Source organism: Sabethes cyaneus, chromosome 3 (genome assembly GCF_943734655.1).
Source record: "Sabethes cyaneus chromosome 3, idSabCyanKW18_F2, whole genome shotgun sequence".
NCBI lineage: Eukaryota > Metazoa > Arthropoda > Insecta > Diptera > Culicidae > Sabethes > Sabethes cyaneus.
Genome location: NC_071355.1, coordinates 182,372,130 through 182,397,298, shown reverse-complemented (window position 1 = coordinate 182,397,298; position 25,169 = coordinate 182,372,130). Strand labels below are relative to the sequence as shown.

Genomic DNA, 25,169 nt, shown 5'->3' with positions numbered 1-25,169 from the left:
TCAGCCTTTTTTTTTGTTCTTTCTATCAGAATTCCTCTCATCAAAGTGGCTGGTCCACTGATTATAGTGCAACTGCTGGAAACAACTCTGCTGACCTTGGTGAACTACGCGAGGTAGGTTTTACATTCAAGTTCAATCGAAAACTTGTTTACAAATAATAACGCTTTACCTCGCCACCTCGATTCCGCTTTTGCAAATTACAGTTTGATGGCCACGAACGCAGCACGGTACCGCATGGTGGCTGGGCGGCACATCAATCTGCTTGAGTTTGGCCTTCGTCGAGCTCAAGGGCCCGACGGTGGCCTTTCGGCGTCGAAATACTCGTACATCGGTAAGTCGGCAATGCGCCTATGCATGTTTTTAACCGTCAAATGCTATTGAGGTAGTGTAGCTATTAGCCATAGTATAAGCCATTTTCGATAGGCTCCCGATAAGCCCCGAATATATGGATTTTGAGTGATTCAGCTTGAAGTAATCACATGCCTATCTGAAATGCAATCTCAGATTTACAGTGCTGAAAACGGTATTATCGATAATACAGCAGCTATTAATAATACCAAACATTCAAAAATTTCTCAAAGGCAATTTATCAAGCGAACATAAAATGTGTTCCTCGATTCTTCGAGCAAAACAGAATCGTACTCAATATAGTAAAATAAATAGCACAATACGGCAAAACACGCGATGAACATCTACCGTATTGGATGCCGGAGTGCAGCTAAATGTGTCAGAAATCCCAACATGCCATCCTGCCTGCCCTGGCCGTGGATTCAGGGAGTGCGGGCGGAAATTCAGAAGTGCACTCACGCGAAAGCGTCAAAACTGTCAGTGATACCAAACAACCTTGGCAATAGTTTATACACCTTCCGTGTTTTAGTGGAATCGGCGCAATATTTGTAACCATTTAACAAATCGATGTATGCCAAAATAACAGTTTTCTCCCTGCGCGCCGCTCTGCACCCTCCTGCATGTCAAGTGCTGCCAAACTGCTCGAGAGTTTTAGTTTTTCGAAAGTAAGAAAAGTTAACAACTGCTTGGCATCACTTTCCGAACTCGCATTTGTGTCGAGAAAACAAGAAAAATGAACGTGATTTACCTTCTGAGCGGTTACCCTCCTGAAACTACCTTGACAGTGACGTTGTTTATTTGTACGCCTGAAGGGTGCAACCAATGGTGCCGGAAAATATATCGGAAGCGCTCAACATGAACAATGTATGGGAAAATGCTTCACCGGTTGTTTGAAGGGTTGCCAAGGGTTCAGCCGTACCTCTTCTAACGTCGTCTAGGGACCGTTTGTTGATCGTAAGTCATTGCCAATGACGCTAATGGTTTTTGTTCTCTGCACTATGCAGTTGGCACATAAACTAACAGCGACAACATTTGACAAAAATCGTATAGGTATATTTCAATCGAAATAAAAATGCAGATTTTTTTCATAAAGTATGCCATAATTATACTACACTGCTGAGTGATGTGCTCGGTACAAACGTGATGTCTCTCTACTGGCAATTTGTTTGATGGTAGTTGGTAATTATCATGTAAGCCATCTGCAATCGATCCAATTATCTAGAGGCACGATACGCAGTTCAACGCATCCGGCTAAGATAGCTGCACGAGCGAGTGAAAGCCAAATGAATGTGCATGACTAAACTCATCAAAACTAGGTATTATTCGTTCAACTTTGCCTTTCCAGAGAGTAGTAAACAGTGAACAGCGGGAAAACAACTTTTGACAGCCATTTAAAACAAACTTTAACTATTTTCCGCTTTATGTAACTCCTCCAGAAAGAATTTCCTTTCTATTGCATCTGCAGTTAAAGTTAGGTCGTTCTTTTCGGTAACTGCCCGGTTTCATACCCAATCTGTGGATAAACTATCAGCAAAGAAAATTAGTAGGTTAAAAGGTTTCATGTTAATGCAGAGTGTTCGTACTTATCGCTAAGCGAATTTACTGTTGACAATGCTTTCGTTCGAACCAATATTAATAGATGTAGGGCATAAGATAGTATTTTCAGCATGTTTCTCTCTTTTGGTGAAAAAGTTATTTGTCGTCACGAAGCGAATATTTAAAAATAGTAATGTATTCTGGTAAAAATTAGTAATGGTTATGCAAAACAGAAAATAGGCCCTAAATAAAAGTAAGCTGAAGAACTAGTGCTGTACCTTACCTTCTACCATACATGCTGTCAAATTCTAGATATAATATGTTCATTGTTTAGATTGACAATACAGTAATACCTCGATATAAAGCGACCTCGATTCAATGCAACTTCGATATAAGATAGCTTTTACCTCGATACCTATAACGTAATTTTTTAAAATTACACTCAAGTCGCTTTTTACGCGCAGGATACGTCCCGCGTAAATCAAAACCGCGTAAATTCCGAAAACCGTGTAAAAAAACCGCGTAAATTCCGAAAACCGCGTAAAAAAACAAAATTTCGCGTAAAAAGAAACTTTGTGAATTTCAACACTACGCGAAAAAATAGACGTTTTGAGCACATCCGCGTAAATTCCGAAAACCGCGTAAATTCCGAAAACCGCGTGAAAATAGTCGCGTAAAAAAACCGCGTAAAAAGCGACTTCAGTGTATTAAAAACAACTGTATTAACTTTCATTGTGGTGTGACCTCGCGTTGCTGCTGTGCGAAAATGATTTCTATTTCTTAAATGTTTTAAGTAATGATACAATTTCGTTATTTAGATTTTCAAATTTCATTTAACAGAATCTTTACACACTCTTCGTTTCTTCGCATTTGTTGAAGTATCTTTCAAACTACAAGGCCAATCATCATGAAATTTGAAAATTAACGGTTTGAAAGACTCCCCTTTCATTAGCAATCGATTTCGTTCGAGTAGGAATAAATTTCGTTTTTGCTTCGATATAACGTAACGAAAATAAAAATAAAGTTGCTTTGTGTCGTGGTATTATTGTAACCCAGTGGTATAAACGCATTGCAGAAAAAAGTCTTGAAAATGTTCTTTCCTCAACTATTTCATCAGGAATTCAAATTCGAACCATACAAAATTTTAACATCTAATACATTTTATTTTTATAACGGTAGTTTTTCTAATAGACAGAGGCAAACGGTAAAAGAAAGTAATGAAACGAAGGTGTTGATAGTGTCTTCAAGGCAAGACAAGGCGTGAAGGGAAAATAGCCGAAAATTAGGTGAGAAGGGAGGTAGGAAGATCTTTGACCAACCTTTGAACCGCAGTGGATTGGCTAAAAAGGATATTCTGCAACCACCTTATTAAATATACGACGTGATTCAAACTCCACCAACGCTGGCCGATTGGGCTATTTTTTAGACACAAATTGTGCCTCGTCCTTCGTCTATTGTAGGCAACCACTGAATGGGAAGTTTAAGGCCGCTGTGATTCAAAGACAAAAACAGCCATCAATAGTAGGAGGGTGATGGATGAGAAGAGCGCCATCCCAGGTGGCACAAATATGCAATGCTACTCGTTAAAATGTGGAAAAACACTGCAGTGGAACCAAATCTTCCGCGAGAAAAGGTACTACCTGAAGGAGTAAAAGTATGCAGAATGGGAGCAACTGCATCGTTCCCAAAAAAACGCAAGAATTTTACCAGAAATTCAACGCATCTCGTCAAGGTTTTGTACCGCTAGACAGAGTGAAGTATCTTTGACGGACGATCGTGGGGTGACCGAAAGGTGGAAGCAGCATTTTGATGCAGAGACCATTGTCGGGGAAGGCAATTTCGTTAGTATGATAAACGTGGATGAGGTGCCAAGCCAAACGATAGACCTTTCCAGTTATGTGTGTATTGGTGCTTGAAAATGAGGCAAACAACAACAGCAAACAAAAGAGATGCATTCCTTTGTCACCAAGGTACAGAATGAGTTTCATCTTCCGCTGGCTTAAATACCAGAAAATTTTCAAAATATGTGCTTGAATTTGGAACAGGATGAAAAATTTGACCGAAATATGTGCTCTGCAGTGTGGCAAACGGAGAAACACAACTAGTAATCGCTATTTTTCGGTTTGTTCCTCCAGCATCAGCTGTTCCCCAAAATGAGGTAAACATCATGTATATACACGCGTATTTCGTGTTCGCTAGTGTGGGTGCTTGAGCTGTCAGAAAGCTCTATAGACGAAGTTACGGACGCCATGAATCAGCTGAAAAACAATATTCGCCTGTGAATAACGCGAAGGCTCATTGCCAGTATTTAGGGTTCTACATCCCATCAGAGCTACCGGCGGAATGGAAGGCTGATGTTATCCATCTGATCTACGAGAAAGGCGACAAGTTGGACTGTGAGAGCTTTCGTGCCATCACCCTTCTAAATGCAGCCTACAAAGTGATTTCTCAAATCATCCTCCGCCAATTCTCACCAATTGTAGACCGATTTGTGAAAAGTTATCAGGCCGGCTTCGTAGAACGACGCTCAATGCCGAACCAAATCACGCTGCGGTAGATTCTTCACAAAGGCCGTGAATACAGAGTACTTATTCACCATCTGTCCATTCTCAAGATCGACTCCACGTGGTATTATCAACTGCAAAGAGCTATGGGTCACGGACGAAAACGGCTGTCCCAAAAAGCTGATCAGACTGATTAAGGAAGGATACAATGCATGGTGTCGACTTTATCCGAATCCCACAGGAGACTTCGTCAAACTGATAGTCTCACTTGCTTGCTGCTCAACGTAGCGCACCAACAAGGTGTTATGAACCGACCGGGTATTAACACGTGAGGTACGATCTTCAACAAATATAGTCAATACGTCTACTTTGCCGAGGATTTGGCCATTATCTACAGAACATCTAAGGCAGTGGCTGAACAATGCACCAGACTAATGTGCGAAGCGGAGAAGATTAGGTTAAAAATAAATACGTTCAAAAACAAAGAATAACCTGGCTAGCTTTTGATGCAATTAATATTTCCAATTCAATGTCAAGTCAAGCCACCATAAACATGCACCAACAGTTACGGCGTTTATGGGGAGGCTCTGTTTGATTTGATCGCAAATAAGACAAAATTTGAGAATGTCTCGTGGAAGAATACTAAAATATGCGAACTTCCGATGTCAATCTCTCCATAATATGGGATGTTGATATCGAAATCCAACAAAACTGCGCAAAATGGCAGCAGCCATTCATCTAAACATGCAAGTGATTGTTCCACATCATTTTTTATCGCTGTCAGTTTGTCAAAAATTGGAAAAAATAGCGTCACCTGAACGTCGCGAATTGATTTTGTGCAAGCATCTGGAAAATCCTCAACTATCTTATCGGAACAACGGAAAACGACTCGGAATCATGCACTCAACTGTGGGATGTATGGTTAAACGTTACTACGAAACTCTGAGTATTGAACGGAAGGAGAAATGCAGTCAGAATTGATGTTCCATTAGTGATCAGGATCACAAGCGTTTAACCCTTTGTCTATACACTGGGGTCAATTTGACCCCAGGCCACTTTGAGAAGCTGTACCTTTTTTTATTTTTCAATGAATTGATCTAAATCTTTCGCGACTAGGTGTGTCTACCCGAGATCTTCTATTATAGAAGTATAGAAGAAGAAGTTAAAATTTCAAAAACTTACATTTTGCGACAATTTTATTGAAAAACACATTGTCGTACATTGAGATCTATTTGACTCCAAAATTCAAACTGCTATATCTCAGCGAAATCTTGACAGATTTCCGAATTTATAAACGTTTTAGAAAGGTAATTTAATGAACTAAATGATAAAATATGAACTATGACTTGCCGAGGGGAACTTTTGCACTTACTTACTTAGGTGGCCTGGCGTCCTAAGACAAAACCTGTTGACAAAGTTTCTCCATGTAACTCGGTTGAGGACTACCGCTCTTCAATTCCACGGACACCGAGTACTCTCCATCAGATCTCGCTCCACCTGGTCTAACCATCTTGCTCGCTGCGCTCCTGGTCGTCTTGTTCCTACCGGATTTGAGGCGAACACCATCTTTGAAGGGTAGTTGTCCGGCATTCTTGCAACATGCCCTGCCCATCGTATCCGTCCAGCTTTAGCCACCTTCTGGATACTGGGTACGCCATAGAGCTGTGCGAGTTCATGGTTCATCCTCCGTCGCCATACTCCGTTCTCCTGTACGCCGCCGAAGATCGTTCTTAGCACTCGTCGTTCGAAAAGCCCGAGCACTCGCAGGTCCTCCTCGAGCATTGTCCATGTTTTATGACCATAGAGAACAATCGGTCTAATAAGCGTCTTGTACAGGGTACACTTTATATGGGAACTTAGTCTGCTCGACCGCAATTGCTTGTGAGCCCATAGTAAGCACGACTTCCGCTGATAATACGCCTCCGAATCTCACGGCTGGTATCATTGTCCGCCATCAGCAGTGAGCCAAGGTAGACAAATTTATCGACTACCTCAAACTCATCGCCGTCGATCAATATACTACTGCCCAAGCGGTGTCGTTCGGCCTCGGTTCCGCTGGCCAGCAAGTACTTTGTTTTAGACGTAAATACGTTTAACCCAATCTTTTCTGCTTCGCGCTTTAGTTTGGTGTACTGTTCAGCCACCGCCACAGATGTTCTGCCGACAATATCCATGTCATCGGCAAAGCAGACGAATTGACTAGATTTGTTGAATATCGTGCCCCGCGTATTGATATCCGCTCGGTTCATAACACCTTGTAGCGCTATGTTGAACAGCAGGCATGAAAGACCATCACCTTGACGAAGCCCTCTGTGTGATTCGAATGAACTTGACAATCCACCCGAAATCCGAACATGATCACATCCATTGTAGATTTAATCAGTTTGATGAGCTTCCTGGGGAAGCTGTTCTCGTCCATGATTTTCCATAGCTCTTTCCGGTCGATGGTATCATATGCGGCATTGAAGTCAACGAATAAATGATGCGTGGGAACTCTGTATTCACGGACCTTTTGGAGGATTTGCCGCAGTGTAAATATTTGATCCGTTGTAGGCCGACCTTCGACGAAGCCGGCTTGATAAGTTCCCACAAATCTATTCGGAATTGGTGATAGACGGCGGAAAATGATTTGGGGCAGCACTTTATAGGCGGTATTGAGAACGGTGATCGCTCGATAGTTCTCACAGTGCAACTTGTCGCCCTTTTATAGATCCGGCAGATAACCCCATTTTTCCACTCCTCCGATAGCTGTTCCGTATCCCAAATTCTAACGATTAGTCGGTGTAGACAAACGGCCAGCTTTTCTGGTCCCATTTTAAAAAGCTCCGCTCCGATGCCATCTTTTCCAACTGAATTGTTGTTCTTTAGCTGTATGATGGCCTCCTTAACTTCGCCTATCGTTGGGGCTGATACCTCTTCCCCGTTTGTTGCGTTGCGTTCGTCGAAGTGCTGCTTCCACCTATCGGTCACCTCACGATCGTCCGTCAAAATACTGCCAGTCTTATCCCGACACCTCTGCATATTCCTGCTCTTCCAGGTAGCGCCTTTTCTCTCGAAAGATTTGGTTTCGCTGCATCTTCTTCTGTTTGTGTCTTTCCACGTTCTGACGTGTGGCACTTCGCATCTTGGCCGCCCGCGCAGCGTTCTCCTCATCCATCACCCTCCTACATTCATCGTCAAACCAATCGTTCCGCTGATTCTGGGCCACATGCCCGATGGAGCTCTCCGCGACACTGCTGATGGCTGTTTTGATAGTGTTCCAACAGTCCTCGAGAGAGGCTTTGTCCAGCTCGTCCTCTTCCGGCAGCGCAGCTTTGAGTGAATGCGCGTAGTTTGCGGCAACGTCTGGCTGCTTCAGCCGCGCGAGATCTAATCGGGGCTGGCGTCGGTACCGAATGTTGTTCACAACGGAGAGTCTTGGGCGCATCTTAACCATCACTAGGTAGTGATCCGAGTCAACGTTAGCGCTTCCATAGGATCTGACGTCGATAATGTCTGAGAAGTGCCGACTGTCGATCATAACGTGGTCGATCTGTGATTCTGTCTGATTTGGTGACCTCCAGGTGTACTTGTGATGGATTCTGTGCTGGAAAAAGGTACTACGTACGGCCATATTGTTGGAGGCGGCAAAGTCGATAAGTCTAAGGCCCATTTCATTGGTTCGCTGGTGTGCACTGAACCTTCCAAATACCGATTTGTATTCTTCCTCCTGGCCGACCTGAGGATTAAAATCCCCGATGACGATCTTGATATCATGTTTTGGGTAGCGGTCGTGTTCACCCTCCAACTGCGCGTAGAATTCATCCTTGTCGTCATCGGAACTTCTGCGGTGAGGACTGTGCACGTTGATGATGCTTATATTGAAGAATCGGCCCTTGGTTCTCAACCTGCACATTCGATGATTGATTGGCCACCACCCAAACACCCGTTTCCGCATCTCGCCCATCACTATGAAAGCTGTACCCAGCTCGTGTGTGTTGCCGCAGCTCTGGTAGATGGTATGTCCATCTCTGAACGTACGTACCGTTGAGCTCTTCCAGCACACCTCCTGCAGCGCTACGACGCTCGTCGCGTGGGTCTATTCCGATTGTTCCAGTAAGGATTTCCGTGGTGACAGCTTGCAATGCCTGCTACACCAACCTTCTGTTTCACCGGAGGGCCAACGAAGCTCCTTTCCTGTCAGCATACGACCTCGGCTTCCACCGGGGTTGGTTACCCGATCTCCACCAAAGTTGCTCGTATTACGGCTGGTACCACGAGGAAGTAGGAATAGGAGTTGCTGAATAAGAGGCTATGAACCACTGTAGGGTCTATTTTATGCCTATACGTGCACAAGGCACCGACGGTACGCATTATTCAGCCGTTACCAGCCAAAATACCTCCTTTCCTTACCATATAGTCCAATAAAATACTTTCTAAAACATTTTAAAATTCGGAAATCCGTCTATTTTTCACTGAGATATAGAAGTTTGAATTTTGGAGTCAATTGACCCCAATGTACAGACAACGTAATTATTTTTTTGTACAGACAGAAGATTAAGAAGAATCCCAATGCTCCCAATGCGAAGCCTCATTGTCTCATCATGGATGATAAGACTTACGTCAAGGCGGACTTCCGGTAGTTTCTGGAGCAACTATTCTTCACCGCCTAGCACAAGTTTGATGTTCCGGAGGAAATAAGGAAGCAGAAACTTTGAAAGTTTGCCAAGAAATACATGATTTGGCAAGTGATCTGCTCATGTGGCAAACGGAGTGCGCCGTTCGTGACTACTGGGACTGTTACAAGCGGTAGCAAAAACGAAACGTCGTTAATAAAAATGGAAAAAAGGAGTGGGCCCAGGTTGCTGCCTTGCGGTACTCCAGATCGATTGGAGAAGAAGTAGGAAACAGTAGGTCCCACACAAACTTCGATTAGTCAAGTATGATCTATACCAGCAAGTGGCGTCCGTCGAAACACCTAGTCGCTCCATTTTGGCTAACAGTATTCCGTGGTCTACACGGTCGAACGCAGCTTTCAGGTCTAAATAGATAGTGTCGATTTGAAAGCTGGCGTCCAAGCTTTGCATGCAGCGAGAAACAAACTGCATCAGATTAGTGATATCTAGAATGGAAAAAATCCATGCTGCTCAGTAGCAATGTAGAATTTGCAACAATCGGACAAAGCATCACTACCAATAATCTCGAACAGTTTTGAATAGGCGCACATGGATGTAATCCCACGATATTTAGTGACATCACGTTTATCACCTCTTTTTTGAATTGGAAAAAGGTAAAAATCAGACGGGTTGTGTACAAGACACGACCGCATATATAGGTGACGCAGGACTACGTAAATCTCTTTGTAGTGATAGTAGCATGTATTCATGCTTGTAATCATTCGATTTTTCATGTATACATGCTATATGCAACATATATACATGCTACATGCGTTGTATGTAACATTTATCAAAGTAGTAACATTGCATACGTTCAATTCTCAAAAGATTGTGCATTTGAAAACAATTTAACAAAATCAAGAACACAAACTATTACTTTCCTGCTACCTTACTGAAATTAAAGATTGTTTTTATTATCCATGGTTTCCCACGTTGAAGGGATTTTATAAATTCAATCCTATTTTATCAACAGCACATCTTTTCACTACACTTCTAATGAAACGGCAAGCATGCGTATTCATACAGAGCCGTATTATAACCGAACACTACAGCTGTAGCACATTTTTCCAACACAGATATCAAATTCGCTGAGGTTTAATCGTCACGCAGTAAAGAATTTGCGATCTGTTGGGACAACGAGCTTGTGTCATTTTTTCTGGCACACTTCCCTAACACAGACATCAGATTGGACTAGGTTTAATCGCGTTCGTAAGAAATCTGGTGGCACGAGGGGGCTTTGTCACTCTCTCTGGCGTACTTTCCAAGCAAGGACATCAAAATGGTCTACCGCGGTGTTAAGAAATCTTGTTGAAATGAGGAAACTTTGTCACTTGTTTTGGCTTACTTCCCAAGCACAGATATCAAATTGGTATAGGTTTAGATCATCGTAAAGAATCTTCCAACCAATCACGAAGCGAGAATTCTGGTAAAACATAGGTTCATTATTTTCAATTTTTCAATAGTTCAACATCAAGAATCAATACTTTTCTTCATTTGGGTCAATTCTTAGAAGATTTTCCGATCGATTGGTGTAAGAATATTGAAAATCGATCGGAAAACCGCTGAGCTATTAGCGCTCAAAACCTTTCATTTTTCGTGACGCTCGCATTTTTCGATTTTTTGGAATGACACCCTATCTCAAAACTTGCCGTAAGACGTAGTCCTACGTCAAAAAAAATTCCATCGATCAGGAAATTTGCGTTGCTGGATCGGCATATTCAAAGGTGTCGCAATGGGGCAACTAAGTACAATACCGCATCGTTTCGGAACTGCTAAAGGGATACCGTCCGGCCCAACTGTTTACAACGGAGAGTTGTGGGCGCATCTTAATCATCGCTAGGTAGTGGACCGATTCAAAGTTAGCGCTTCGATAGGATCTGACGTCGATAATATATGAGAAGTGCCGAAAGTGCGATTGTGAATGTGTTTAATTTGGTTTATTGGGGTGGGAGTGGGAGTCTGTGCTGGAAGAAGGTACTACGTACGGCCATGTTCTTGGAGGCGGCAAAGTCGATCAGTCTTAAGCCCATATCATTGGTCATCTGGTGTGCGCTGAGCCCTTCAATCACCGTTATGTCTGTTCGTCTCTAGTTTTGTCATAGGCCAAAAAAATCGATTTTCTTAAACAAAACAAAAAAATTTCACACGTTCAAGCAGTTTTTTAACTAACTAAAAAAAATAAAAATGCCTAGGACTGAGTTCGATTGCCAATCTTCTTCTTCAGCATAGAGCCGGGGTGGCTCGTGCTGTTTCAAGCACTCGTCTCCATTCAACTCGGTCTTAGGCCACTCGTCGCAAATTTCCCAGTCGTCTCAGAAGTCGCAAATCGCTTTCGACCTGGCCGATTGCCACTCCGAGTTAGATTATTTTCGAGGAGAAGTTGCTCGATTTTCCTGATTATTCAGAATACTTTCAACTATTTTTATTTCAACATATTTCTTTTATTCAACAGTAAATTAAAAATTTGCGCGACAAACATTTGCAAAATGTCAAGCTATTTTGAATTGGACGTCCTACGTAAGCCCCTCGTGTCCCTAGGCACAGCCCTTTATGCTTTTTTATGTTGGCCAAGCAAGTTTTAGAATGGTTTTATAATGTAAATGCCTGTTTTCAAAATTCATTACTAGATTAGCGAGTATCTTCTGAAAAGTTCAATATTACTTTTATTAATTGTAAACTTACTTTTTGTACTTAAAACATTAGCCGGCATTTAGGATCTTTAAAAAATAACAATAATGGCTTACCCGAGGCCAATCGCATGCAAATTGCTGAATAGCAAAAAAATCACTGCACCAAAGCCCTAGATGAATAGTCCCGTCGGCATGACTGCAATATGGTGCTGACTCATCGGGCATAATAATTGCTAAATTCCGTCGGCGTCTCGCTCTCGCGGCTTCCGATTTGTTGTTACTTCTTCATTCCTCCGAAACTGCGGAACTAATGGTTCATTCGCTATAAACAAAGATTGATCAATAATTCTATCGCATTTCGTGTTTAGTTTATGATGGTGCCAGCTCGCTTTGACTCCGAACACTATCCGAACGGGGTGAAAAGGGTTTAGTATGGCCCCTGCTAGCTGTTGGGTGGCACTGGCACTATCAGTTATAGTCATAAATACACTCGGTTTTTGCCTGCGGAAAATGGAAACATATTGGACGGAAAGGCGTGCAATCAAACACGTGGGTGATTTGAATGGGTGGCATGACGGGAAACTTTTTGTGATCTACTTTTCACTCACTGCAGTCGCAGTGAAAAACTAATTCGCTGGTTTGTAATAATTGATTATCGCAATTATTTTTTTCCCATTACAAGGTGGCTTTGACGGAACCTCCAACGTTTTGGCGGGCAAACTTTTCAACATTCCGGTGAAGGGCACGCATGCCCACGCATACATTACATCGTTTACCGGCACTCAAGAGCTGAAGACTCGTGTCCTGGCGCACAAGGAATCCGGTAAGCCAACCCCTTCGGTATCCTTTTCTTCTTAGGTCATCATTAGCCGAGTAAAAACATACTAAACAATTTTTCGCATCCTACGCACGCAACCAAGGCGACAAGCGGGACCTGCTGGAGCTGGCCATCAACCATCGGATCGAGCTCTCGAAAATCCTGGACATTTCGACGGAGGAATCGAGCGAGGGCGAACTGGCGGCGATGGTGTCCTTCGCGATCGCATTCCCCGACGGGTTCATGGCCCTAGTCGACACGTACGATGTCAAGAGGTATTCCGCTTTTAGGCTGTACTCTCTCGGATAACAAACCGGCGCCTGTGTTGGTGTGCATATTTTGTTTTTTAAATTATTTGTTCTGATTTTTTTTTTGTTTATATTGGCATTAGTTTTATGTTTTGTTTTTTTTTGCCTTACTCTTCCTTCTTTTCTTTGTATACGCTGACGTTATTCTTTTTTTTTCGTATTCGGCTTTGGTTCGTAATAAGTTGACATGTATTACTTTTTCTTAGTCGATAATCCTGCCTTCTGTTTTCCTGTTTTGTATTATGGACTCTCTATTCGACTACAGTCACGAAGTTTATTTCTAAACACCATCTCCAACCAAAATAGACAAATTCTTTCGTAAAGCAATGTGAGTGCTAAGCAGCATTTATTCGAGTATCTTCATATAAACGGAAACAGCAACATATTACTTTTTAAAGAGATAACCATTCAAGCAAAACAATGGTTTGGTAACTGTTATCTGGCATAAGAGGCGAACCAGTCGCAGGTTGAAATCTTAAATAAAGAATAAAAAAATAAAAAATAAACTAAGAGCAAGAGAAACTGGATGAATGACGCCTGACATGCTGGATTTGAGGCGGGGTTGAGGTTATGAGCCAAATTTGCTGTACTATGATAAATGATTTGTAAAGGCTACTCGAGTTGGATTCCTACCTAACCTCACACAACCTGAAGTGGTAACCGATATACGAAAAAATAATTGGTGCCAGTCCTTAACAGCTGAATAGTGTGGTTGAACTTTCTTCTGAAGCCTGAATCCATTCAGACAACCTTAACACGAAGATTGACTCAAAAATTAACGAGAATAGGTTTACAGAGTTCTGTGGCACGGTGATTGGTGGTTCGTTCTTCTCCCATTCATCAGCACATAAGGGCGCGTCGGTCTCAGATGTATCAGATGAAGGTGAAAGTGTCCAACAACGGGAATAGAAAGTTGAATGTCGCTTTCCATCTGGATTACTAAGGTGAACAGTCAAACAACTTGAATTCTGAATCTTATAGTAGACATCTCGTAGAATTGCCAAAGTGCCATGAAACCTTGGCACATAGGGCCGTCGGAGGATGTGAATTTTCAATGAAGCCTAAGAAATGATCGAAAAGTCGAGAGAGGCGAAAGCAATAAATAAGGTGTGTCAGTATAAATATTTAGCAGCCGATAAACTAAACTTACTGTTTGGCAGACTAGTCCTTGTCAGCTCAGATTATCAAATAAGACCCAACTGAATGCGGAAAAGTTGCACGACATCACGACCAGCACGGATGCATCAATCAACATTGCAGCTTCCCGAAACCTTGTCATCAGAAGCACTTTCTTTTCTCACAAAGATATCCACAACACCCCCGCTGGAAGTCACCTGATTAACGAACATTGAATCAAATCGATCACATTCCCATCGATGGTGGGTTTTTCTCGAACATCACCAACATACGGTCCCAACGAGGTGCGGATATTTATCGGACCATTACCTAGTAGTGGTATATACCCGCTCGAAATAACCGACAGCGTGGCGAGAACTACGCGCGCCTACTGGATAGGACTTTGCCTTCCTTTGTGGAGCTACAAGGTGCTTCAACCCTCAAAGAAGGACCCAGCAGAATCAGGGACCGAAACGGTTACATTTTTTCTATATATTTGCCAGTATGCAGTGCTATGTAAGAATCTCAGCCAATACCGTCGCTTCGTATTGTTTGTGTATCGAGAGAGCCTATCTCTTGATGCGTTGAAACTAGCTCAAATACGTACATGATAATAAGCAAACATTCTTATTTGCACTGTGACCAGTTGCAGAAAATGTCACAGTATAGAAATGACAGGAATTCTCCGCTTTTTGCTTGCAGTGCTAGTTGGAATAATATGGACAAGTGATAGAGAATAAGGCGTAATTATTGATGCATTTTTCACCTGAACTTTATGTAATGAAAATTGTTGCATTATGGTACGGTTTTGTGGCTGATCACTACTTTAAAGATCTTGTTATAATAGATGCAGTAGAGTTCTTTTTCAATTTTGCAAACGTCCTTTGAATCCGCATTATTTGGGGAAAAACTAAAGCCATACGAAAGAAACAGCAAACGAGAATACCAAAAACCAGTACACCTTATGTCATGCATGGTGTTAGAGAAGCGTGTCTTTGCCGCTCCAAAGTGTGTACGACACGACGAGCAAGCAATGTTATCCTTATTCTGGTATTTCTTCTTGGTGCGTGTATACTAGAAATATGCCGAATGACTGGTCGCAAGAAATAATGTCAAATGTCTTCAGATTTTGGTCACCAACCAGTACATTTTACGTCCCTTTTCCCCAAATAATACGGATTCAAAGAAGAACGTTCCCAAAACTGAAAACGAACTTTACTTATCTATTCTTACAAGATTTATAAAGTAGTGGTCAACCACAAAACCGTGCAATATATCAACAATTTTCATTACATAAATTTCAGATGAAAAACGCATCAATAATTACACCTTATTCTCTATCGCTTGTCCATACTATTCCAGCTAGAACTGTAAGCAAAAAGCGGCGAATGCCTGTCACTTCTATACTGTTGCATTTTTTTCGACTAGTCACAGTTTGCTTATTATCATGTACATATTCCAGCTAGTTTCGACACTTCAAGAGATAGGCTCTCTCGATGCAGAAACAATACGAAGCGACGGTATTGGCTGAGATTATGACATGCCACTGCATACTAGCAAATGTATAGAAAAAATGTAACCGTTTCGGTCCCTGGTTAAGCTAAGAGTGCCTACAAACGATTATACATCACGGATTACTCGAGATATGGTGAGAAATTGGATAACTGAAGACTGACAATCCCACACGAAAGGACTGACTGGCAGAACTTTATGAAAATGATAAAGAGTCCCTAGCAACGATGCTTCACTGGATAATTAAATGGATTTGGGTGGAGAAGAAACTATCAGATGGAGGAGTGGATTCAAGATGTGATTTTTCTCATCTAGGGTAAATGATTTTGAAATGGACCTAGTCGAATTCTGATCTTGAATGGACCTATTTTAAAATAAGAATTTTAGGATATAATTATCAAGTCTTTGTACTGTATTTAGCTTTTATGTTTATCTTTAATCATTTCTGAACGTAAATATACTAAAATTAAATTAAAATTATAGCCAAAATTACTTTATTGCCGCGTATTTAAAAGTAGCTGTTTTTCAGCGTTTTGGCAGTCACCATAGAGTATTTTCAAACTGTTACTACCCGGAACCCTTCTGGTTTGAAATAAAACAATACTCTTAAAATGATGCTAAAATATGTGTAATTTCAATTTAGGTATTTAAAAGTTCAGTAAAACCAGTAAAATCTTCAAATTCCTTAAAAATGTTAACCCCCTTTTTTGATCTTGAATGGACCTAGTATTGATTTTGAAGTGGACCTAGTTTTGCGCTTCGAGACATCACTGACGGTAGCTATCATTGCCTACCACTAACGAACTCGTCGTTGTATATTCATTGAAACTGCTTGTTGTCACTATAGTATCTCCGTTTATAATTAATCTATAAGCACGGGATATTGAAAGTAGGCTTGATTTATAGCCTAAATAAAAACTTAATTATATTGATAAAACTAACTATCACTCATCCTTTTTCGTAGTTGCTTCATAGTGTTTGTACATTGTAGCCTCTAGTTTTGAAAATAAAAAGTCTTCCTAATTATTTAACTAACATATGTCATTTTATGCTTAAAACAATATAAACTTAATTTATTCTCAGTATTGTACAAAAATTTTAACCATCATTGATTAAAAGATAAGATGGATCAAAAGATAAGAGGGATACTAACTGCCTTCTGTTAAGGGGGCATAGTACCTTTTCAATTTTTTAAAACCTAAATTTTTTTATTAATTATTTCTAAAGATTAACATTTTGACCATATGTGTTTGAAGTCGTTTGCATGAATTCCAAATATTGACAAAGTTACAGCTATTTGTACCGCGCATGTCTGGAGCGATTAAACAACGAGTAAAAACTTCAACGTCGTTTTTCTCGAAACCAGGTTTTGAAAGTCGGTACCATAAATATCTCAAAAACGGCTCAAGCAATTCTTATGATTCTTTTTTTGAAAGCCAACAAAATTATGTAGTGTTTGACCCATCCTTTTCTTGATATTGTAATTTTTGAATTTTTTAGAAATGTTTAAGGTCAATTTTTTCGCTTAAAACCCATTCTTTTATTTTTCAATGTCCGCCATTTTGTTATGTGTTCGAATTCTAAAAAAGGATGGATCAAACACGAGATAATTTAATATTCTTTCATGTCGTTTTGGAATTTTTCAATTCGGATAAGCCCCCCAGCGCCAATCCATGGTACCGCAATTCATGGTTTTTTTGAACGACTATCTTCAAGGAGCCGTAGGGGCAAAGGGAAGAGGTTCCCTTATGAAAACAAAATTGCAAATATTAGTATAAAATGCGATTCAATTTGCCTTTCACGTTATCGAGAAAAAATTATTTGAAATTAGGCAAAAAATATGATGTAAAAGGTACTATACCCCTTAAAAAAGAGCTATTTTTGCTTCATTTGTATTTAGTACAAAACCAGTTACACTCAAATTTCTCAATTGGATTTTACGTATTTGTTTTAGCACGAAGCAAAAGTGTAATCTATATAATCTATATAAGTAGAGCAAAGTTTTCCCAATTTGTTCGCCCTATGTAAAAAAATTCCCAAATTATGCTAAACGGGACAATTCTTGTATCATTAAAAGTAATGCACAGAAGAATGAAACAAGTTATTTGAGAATACAATTCTGAAGATTTATATAGCTTTATTGTATAGGAAACTCTAATATTGGAACTTCGAATTGAGTTAGGAAGCTAATATTCCAAACTCTATTTAAAGTGGTTATCCCTGCTTAACTATCTACAGGCAACATCGTAAAAATGGTTGGAATCAAAATTTTTTTCATGGACAAATGACGTCCTGTATTTTCCATATAAATACAGCAAAAAGTTTTGCTGTAACTTTAAGTTTTGACAAAACTAAGATGAGAAATAGTTTAAACACGTTAATCAAGCATATACCAAAGCTTCAAAACACCTTTAGCGCGCTGACCGAAAACCCTAAGGCCAACAAAATTTAACCGGATCCTGTAGTCACAAAATCAGACTCGTCTGAGTAAAAAGAAGCAGCCACTTAACTGATGGTTAAGAACGCCAACTTCCTCACCCTCGTGAAACTTTGTGATGCCCAACCGCCCTACAAAATTACCCGGTTTGGCAATAAAATCATCTGTGCGTCAATGGAGGATTTAGAAATTAGGTAAAGGCCTGGATAATGATATGGTGCAAAAAATAAAAAATTTGGATCAATATCTGGACCATTTTCGAACTGGATATGCCTAAAAAAATAATATTGTATTTGATAATTTTCTAGTTTAGTTAAAATAATTATGAGGCTCAGAATAAAGTAAAATTAGGTCATTACAAATATTTTATAAAGTTTTTGTCCTTCCGGTGTTGGGCCACTAAAGGGGGGGGGGGGGGGTGAATTTTTTAATCGAGCAAAAAACATGGGTTTGAAGCATTTTTATTTAAAGTTTGAGCGTGAAAACCAAATCTGTTCTTGCTTTTAATATATACGTTATTATTTTCCATGCAAAAATGTACGAAAAGAAGACAAAAACGAGAGAATTTTTTTTTTGGACGATTTTCGGACACTCCGAATTCGAATTTCCATTTCTGTTTCGTGCTAGAAGTGTTAAGTACACTCATTTTTCGAGTTTTTCAGGCTATAGAGCCCACGGACAATTGATTTTATACTCATATCCTCCAAATTTTTTTTAGCCCCCCGATTTTTCAAGCCAATTTCCAAAGGGGAGGGGGGGGGGGGTGACAAAAACTTAAAAAATATTTTGCAAAGGCCTTATATTCCGCCGATAAGTAAGCAGGTTGACTTCACATCACCTTTTGATCGATTGACAGATAGATTAAAAATCAGTTTAGTAAAATATTCAAAATCATGCAACCGGACTAACGTTTTTTTTCTTGGGGGATGTAAAGTTTTCTTCAAGCACCTCTCCCCTCTGACTCGTGACAAAATTAATACCTCCTTGTCCACCGAAATTGAGTGACTCTGAGATCTAAAATATTCATTTTTGAAACTTCCTATTTTCTATCTGGTACAGTTCTTCATCGACTATCATTTAAAATTAAAACCTAGTATCTAAGCTTACCTTTAAACCTAGTGGAATTACCAAGTCTAATTTTTTCAAGCACCATTTACAGTATGATTTCAAATTTGACAACAAATGCGTGTCGCCTATGTTGCCAAAATCGAAACCGTGGCAAAATCTAGACCATTTTTCAACTGAAAAAATTGCATATAAATGTGTCAAAAATTGAATAATTACCACTAATTAACGAATTTTTCACGATTGCAACGGTTTTATATTCAAAATGTAAGTAATGTAAGACGTAGTCCTACGTCAGTAAAAGTCTGACCTTTCGAAATATGTAGTCACTAAATAAAAACTCGAACCCCACTGTACTTGATAAACTACGTTTAATACAAGTTATATTACATATTTTTAATGAATGGTTTAAATTTTTGAAACTAATAGGCGACATAATTTTTTTATGACGTGGAAATCGTTTCAACCATATCTGAACAACAGGTAATAATAAATTCCCAATATACAAATGTCACACACAGATACATACACAACGCATATCAAGTCACTGAAACATTGTTCAATTGTTGGGCTGACATAAAAACAAGACCCTCGGTGACTGTGACTGATTTCAAATTTTTCAACCGACTTTCACACCTTTCTAACAGAGTATAAGAAAGGTAAAAGCTGTTCAACCTTGTGTCCTATTAATAAATAACAGTAGTATAGTTGTACTATTAAAAAAATTCTTTGTTATTATTTTGTTCATTTACATGGAAGAAACTATGACAATCCTAATTTAGGTCCATTTCAAAATCAAAAATAGGTCCAATTCAAGATCATGTTGGGTCCATTCAAGATCAAAAAAAGGCTTTGGCAAAAAACGATATATTTAATAAAAGTTTCATCAATTATACATTTTTAAAGTACTGATAATGTAGAAAAAAGGTTGGAAAGTACAACAAATAGTAACATCACCACATATTATTTATAAATGACGAGTAAATTGAGCAGGAGTGCGAGTGGTGGTGTTAAAAAGCGCTAAATAGGTCCATTCAAGATCAATTACCCTACAAGAAAGGGCGATCTGGCTCGATTGCTGTAATTATACCGGCATTAAACTGAATTGAACACAGCAACTATCCAATCTTGCTACGTCGTCGATCCACAATAGCAAGCTTTATAAAGATCCGTGCTACTACGGATCATATTTTCACACTCAGCCAAATCTTACAGAAATGTTGGGATTACAACGTACCCACTCATCATGTTTCGTTAGATTTCAGGGCAGCATCCGATACCGTCGAGTACAAACAGGCATGGCAGATAATGCACGAGAAATGTTTTTTCGACAAAACGCGGTTGGTTCACGAATCCTTTCGAATCGCGCTGTGAGCAAGGAGCAGTTGATTTGCATGCAGTAGCCATAGCGAAAACCGTCAAATAACTACGCTCGATACTTTATTCGTACTGCCAGCTCTACCCTGTAGCGAAGAAGTTGGACATGGTGAAGCACTTCGTATCCACTGAATGGAGCCAATCTAGTATTTACGACGTACGGCAGGAGCTGAAGATGAGAACCATCTAAACGGTGAAGAAGTGCTTGGCTAAAATGGACATTTTTATACGATCAACCATTTTTAAGCGTCAGTCGAGCCTGGCTGTGTCTGAGTAACGGGCAATCGCCCAGAGAACGGCTGAAGGTGGCGGTGGAGCACGATGTCGTGGTAGTGATGAGGGATGAAAACTACTTGACGCTAGACGGCAACGACTAGACTACTTGACGCTAGACGGCAGAAGACCGAATATTTTACGTCTCCCACCAAGAAGGTAAGCGATGATATTAAGTATATCTTCCGCGCCAAGTTCCCGAATAAGATCCTTCTGTGGCTGATGATCAACGACAAGAGAATTTTCAAGGGGAGATACGAAGATAGAGTACAAAATACATACCGGAAGTTACCGCCTACTTTTCTTCTTTTGGGGGGTAGTTCCCAGCCCCCTTGTTGGAACCTACCGGAAGTTACCGGATCAGGTCTTGGTTCATCGTGCCAAGAGATCACAAGAGGAGACGACCCGGCTGAAGACAAACGTTGTACCGACGATCACCAACTCTCCCAGTGTCCCCCATGTATCAGCATCTTTGGCTCGAGCAGCACGTTCCTCATAAACTGTTCCTCCCGCAACTGCGACCAACAGAAAATTTTTGGCCGAAGCTCAAACGGAGCATTTACTCCAATAATTTTGTGACCAAAACGGAGAAGAAGACCGACGGATGCCGACGCCTTTCTTTTGATCCACCACAGGGAAAGTTCCGATGAACCGCTGTAAGGCCACCTGGCAGGACGTCGAAGCATTTTCGAAAGGAACACAGATTTAGGAAACGAGGGGGCGCCAAATTGTGTTTTCGCCAAGGGCGCCACAATGTCACGCTACGGCTGTGCCTGTATGTATTTCAACATCGCTATTGATGGTGCGATCCGACGAGCGGACATCAAAACGAGAGGAAAGACCTTCGACAAAACTCATCATCACCTTCACATCATTACTGGAAAGCTTAGAACGGAAGCAAATTCCCCCAGACTAAAAAACGGAGGCTACGAGGCATGGGTTACAAATCAATGCGTCAGAAACCAAATATATGGTAGGAAGAGGGGTCTAGAGAAAACAGACAGTGACTACTGACGGCGATGAACTGAAAGTGGTTGATGAGTTCATATATTTGGGAGTTCTAGTCATCGTTGACAATACTTCGAATAAGCAGATTCAACGACACATTCAAACTGGAAATCGGGTCTACTTTTCCCTCCGCAAGATGTTTCGCCGCACAACTCTGACGATGTATAAAACGAACCCGAAGCTGACCGTCAGGAAAGGCAGAGATTCCCATTCCTGATTTATAGAGCAGCAGAGACGTAGACGCAAACGAGGATAGTGACAATGAAGTTACACGCAGGAATGGCACGATCACTTCGACTCAAGTCACATTCATTTGAGAGTACCATTTCAACCAAGAAAAATTTGATAAAGTGAGCGGTCACTTGGGTACTAATGAGCTACTAGCATTGTAGCACCGTAAATACAAAAGATACAGCCCAACTTTATTCAGAAAAGTTGTAGATAAACTAGTTCTTCAATCGTCCCAAATACAACTTTTTCAAATTCTGCTTGAAGACTGACTTGACTGAGACGGTACTGTCAAATGAATGTGAATTGAGTCAAAGTGATAATGGAGTCAAGCATTATTCGAATAATATTTCTAATGGACGAAGGGAACAGTAGTAGAAAGCAACGAAACAAAGGTGTATTATAGTATTCCTAAGGCAAAGCAAGATGTGAAGGGAAAAGAGCGCAAATTTAGATAAAAACAGCGCCATTAAGGTAGCAAATAATAAGTTCGTACTTCGTTTGTTGCTTTTTGCCAAGCTAGGTATTCTGCGGGCTGAACCAGCTTATAATGGGACCAATTATCACCGGACTTGACTAAATCAATCCTGGAAAAGTACAAACAGGCATCACACATTTTTGAAACAATCTTTTTACATGTAGAAAATATACAGCTGTTGAATGTTTTCTCTGTCAACATTGAACAGTTTTATTCCATAAAGAAACTTGCTGCACTCACATTGCTAGACGACTGAACCAAACCCTTCTAATAAACGGAACTTTTAGTACACTTTCGCCGACTCTGTTTTCCTAAAACCCCTCCTCCCATCTCTATATTAACCCATTCATTGTGTAGCGAACGGAATGACACAAAAAGTACGCTCCTCGGAGATTCCAGTTGTTTCCTAAACGCGTCCAACTGTGATCTGTATGGGTCCACCACCGTGACCGATGACCTTGACTCGTACCGACCGACTGACGACGTCCCGGACGGTTACACTCCGGATGCGGAGACGGAGCCGATGGAAGAAAAAGAGGAAGAGCAGGAATGCGGAAATGGTGATGTGATCGATTCTAGTAATTGTTATTATTGTTGTGGTAGTGTGACCCGCGGATTCGACTATCCAGAAAACGGTCTTCTTCAGTCCGGAACCGAGGACGACACCCAGGCCGTCAGTGCTCAACCCAATGATTCCAATGATGAGAACGAGACTGTTAACTCAGTCATCCCAATCATCGAGGAATGTGCTCCGACTGGAGAAGAACCGAACGAGGAGGTACTGGCCAACGGCGACGAGCAAATCGTCGAAAATGGAAACGATAATGGCGAGGACAACAACCTAACACTACGGCCCAGATGCGCCAAATGCGAGGCCAATGCTCGGGAGACCAAGATCTGCGTACTCGGTCATCTGAAAGCGGTTGGGAAGTGCTTCAGGTAAAGGTTTGCAACAGCGCCCAGATTGTTCTCTGAGGGCCAATCTCTAACTGCTAGATTAACTCCTTCTTCTCCCACATCAAGCAATAGTGGATCCGATTTGCTTTGTTTTGTTTCTTCCTCATCCGTCGCGTGAAACCACGAATTTTTTACCGTGTCCAGAACCGTTGACGGTTGGATGCCCCGAAAAATAGTTTGACAAAATAGGGTTTGAGTGTTTAAAAACTGTGCCTTTAAGTGCGTTTCTTTACAAAAGTTTGATGAAAATGTTCGCGAAAGTGTTCATAAATACGAAATATTGCTGTAGTTTTGGTCTGCCTTACATATCACACACTCACAACAAGTCAAACTTTCGGGTTTTACGTGTCGGGTTCTCATTGAATCTCATTCTAATTACGTTTGTTTAAATTGATTTGACTAAACGTTTAACTGTCTTGCTTTAACAAATTAAGGTTTTCAGTTACACCATTGTTCGCGAGGTTTTTGTTATCGCAACGGTGCATGTCGTAAGTCCGGATACATGTAATACACAATCGCAGCTACACCCAGAAAATCATACCCGCATTATGCTGAATTCTTTTCACCATACAGGTATCTCTACAGACCAAACCAAACACATACCCACTGTCCTTGAGTCCACCAGCCGATCGCCGGACTGGGAGCGCACTGTAGGCAAAAAAGTTGCAGTTTCAAACGATAAATTGCGCCTGACAGCTCTGTAGGTTAGATGCGCAATATAGCCAATGTCCTCAGTTCGCAATTTTAACACATATCCAACCCATTCTAAAGCAAATATTACATAGGTAACGTACTGTGACTAACACTAAAGGGCATCTAATTTGGTTTCAAACAAAAGTTTTCGGAAGAAATTTTTAATTCGGCTGGCAGGTGGCATTGTAATTAGTCCTGAAAAACAAAAACAAATCAATTACACTTCATCAACCAACTAGATTCTTCCTATGGGCGTACTTTTTGTGTGGATTCTAGAGCATTCCGAAAACTTTACTTTTAATTTATCTTCTGTTTTAGGAGTTCGAATTAGTTAACTTTATTATGGTATAGAGTAGCAGTTGGAGTACTCATTAATCTTAGCGTCAAAATCACTAGTTTGATTAATTAACAAATAACAGCCCTAGCAAAATCGATCGCATCGATCAAATATTCAATTATTTAACTAATTAGTTATACAACGAATCAGTAACCTTGCAAATGTGATATGCTAAACACTATAAGTTTGAACGTATCTTCTTTGATCCATCGCAAAACTACTGTATCCGAGAGAGCAGTGCATGGCTTGAGGTGGTATGGTCTGTGTCAAATTGCTTTTTGTGATAATGCATACTTTAATTTCTGTCACATGTTTCTAGTCACGTCACTGTCACACTTTGTTTGGTGATTACATATTTGCTTGTTAGATCTTTCGAGCGTGCTGAACTTGAACGCAAATGAGCAGTTTTGTGCTTTAATTTTTATCAATCGTTCAATGTTATCATGTTGATCATTTTTTCTCCAGATTCATTTCTAATTTTCTAAAGCCTCTTATGAAAATATAGCTGATGACTATTGAGGAAATAAATAATGCTCATATATTTTAAGATATTTATTGTCTACTGTATTTTAATTATTTTAAATGATTCACTCAAACTTCGCTACGGGAGAATAAAATTTTAAAAAATATGGAAAAATAATTTACGATGGAAGAGAAAACATATATGAAACGTTCGTTTTCGATCACTATTTTCAGTCGACTGCATCTTTAATTTTACAATCTTTAGAATTGTCATGGTTCGTGTTTTGACACATCCCAAAAATTCGTCTATACCTGAGACTAAAATGCCTAAAAATCTGCTACGAGTTAACACGTCTCGTGTCAAGTTTATACCGGGCATAAACTTTATCAGAAGCACACATGAAATCGTGTTAATAATGGTTCAAAAA

The 25,169-nt window shown here is 40.4% G+C and overlaps 1 protein-coding gene across 2 annotated transcripts in view; it reads left to right on the top strand.

Moving 5' to 3' along the window:
* The window catches only part of LOC128741697 (nicotinate phosphoribosyltransferase), a 48,103-nt gene that overhangs the window by 10,929 nt on the left and 12,005 nt on the right, over positions 1-25,169 (top strand). Inside the window, exons 4-8 of one of the 2 annotated variants that reach the window (XM_053837675.1) lie at positions 30-113; positions 204-331; positions 12,356-12,496; positions 12,594-12,765; positions 22,896-23,231. In XM_053837675.1, coding sequence (XP_053693650.1) covers positions 30-113; positions 204-331; positions 12,356-12,496; positions 12,594-12,765; positions 22,896-23,231 — 861 coding nt within the window. The remainder of the gene's footprint in view (positions 1-29; positions 114-203; positions 332-12,355; positions 12,497-12,593; positions 12,766-22,895; positions 23,232-25,169) is intronic. The other variant, XM_053837676.1, reaches the window with a different exon arrangement.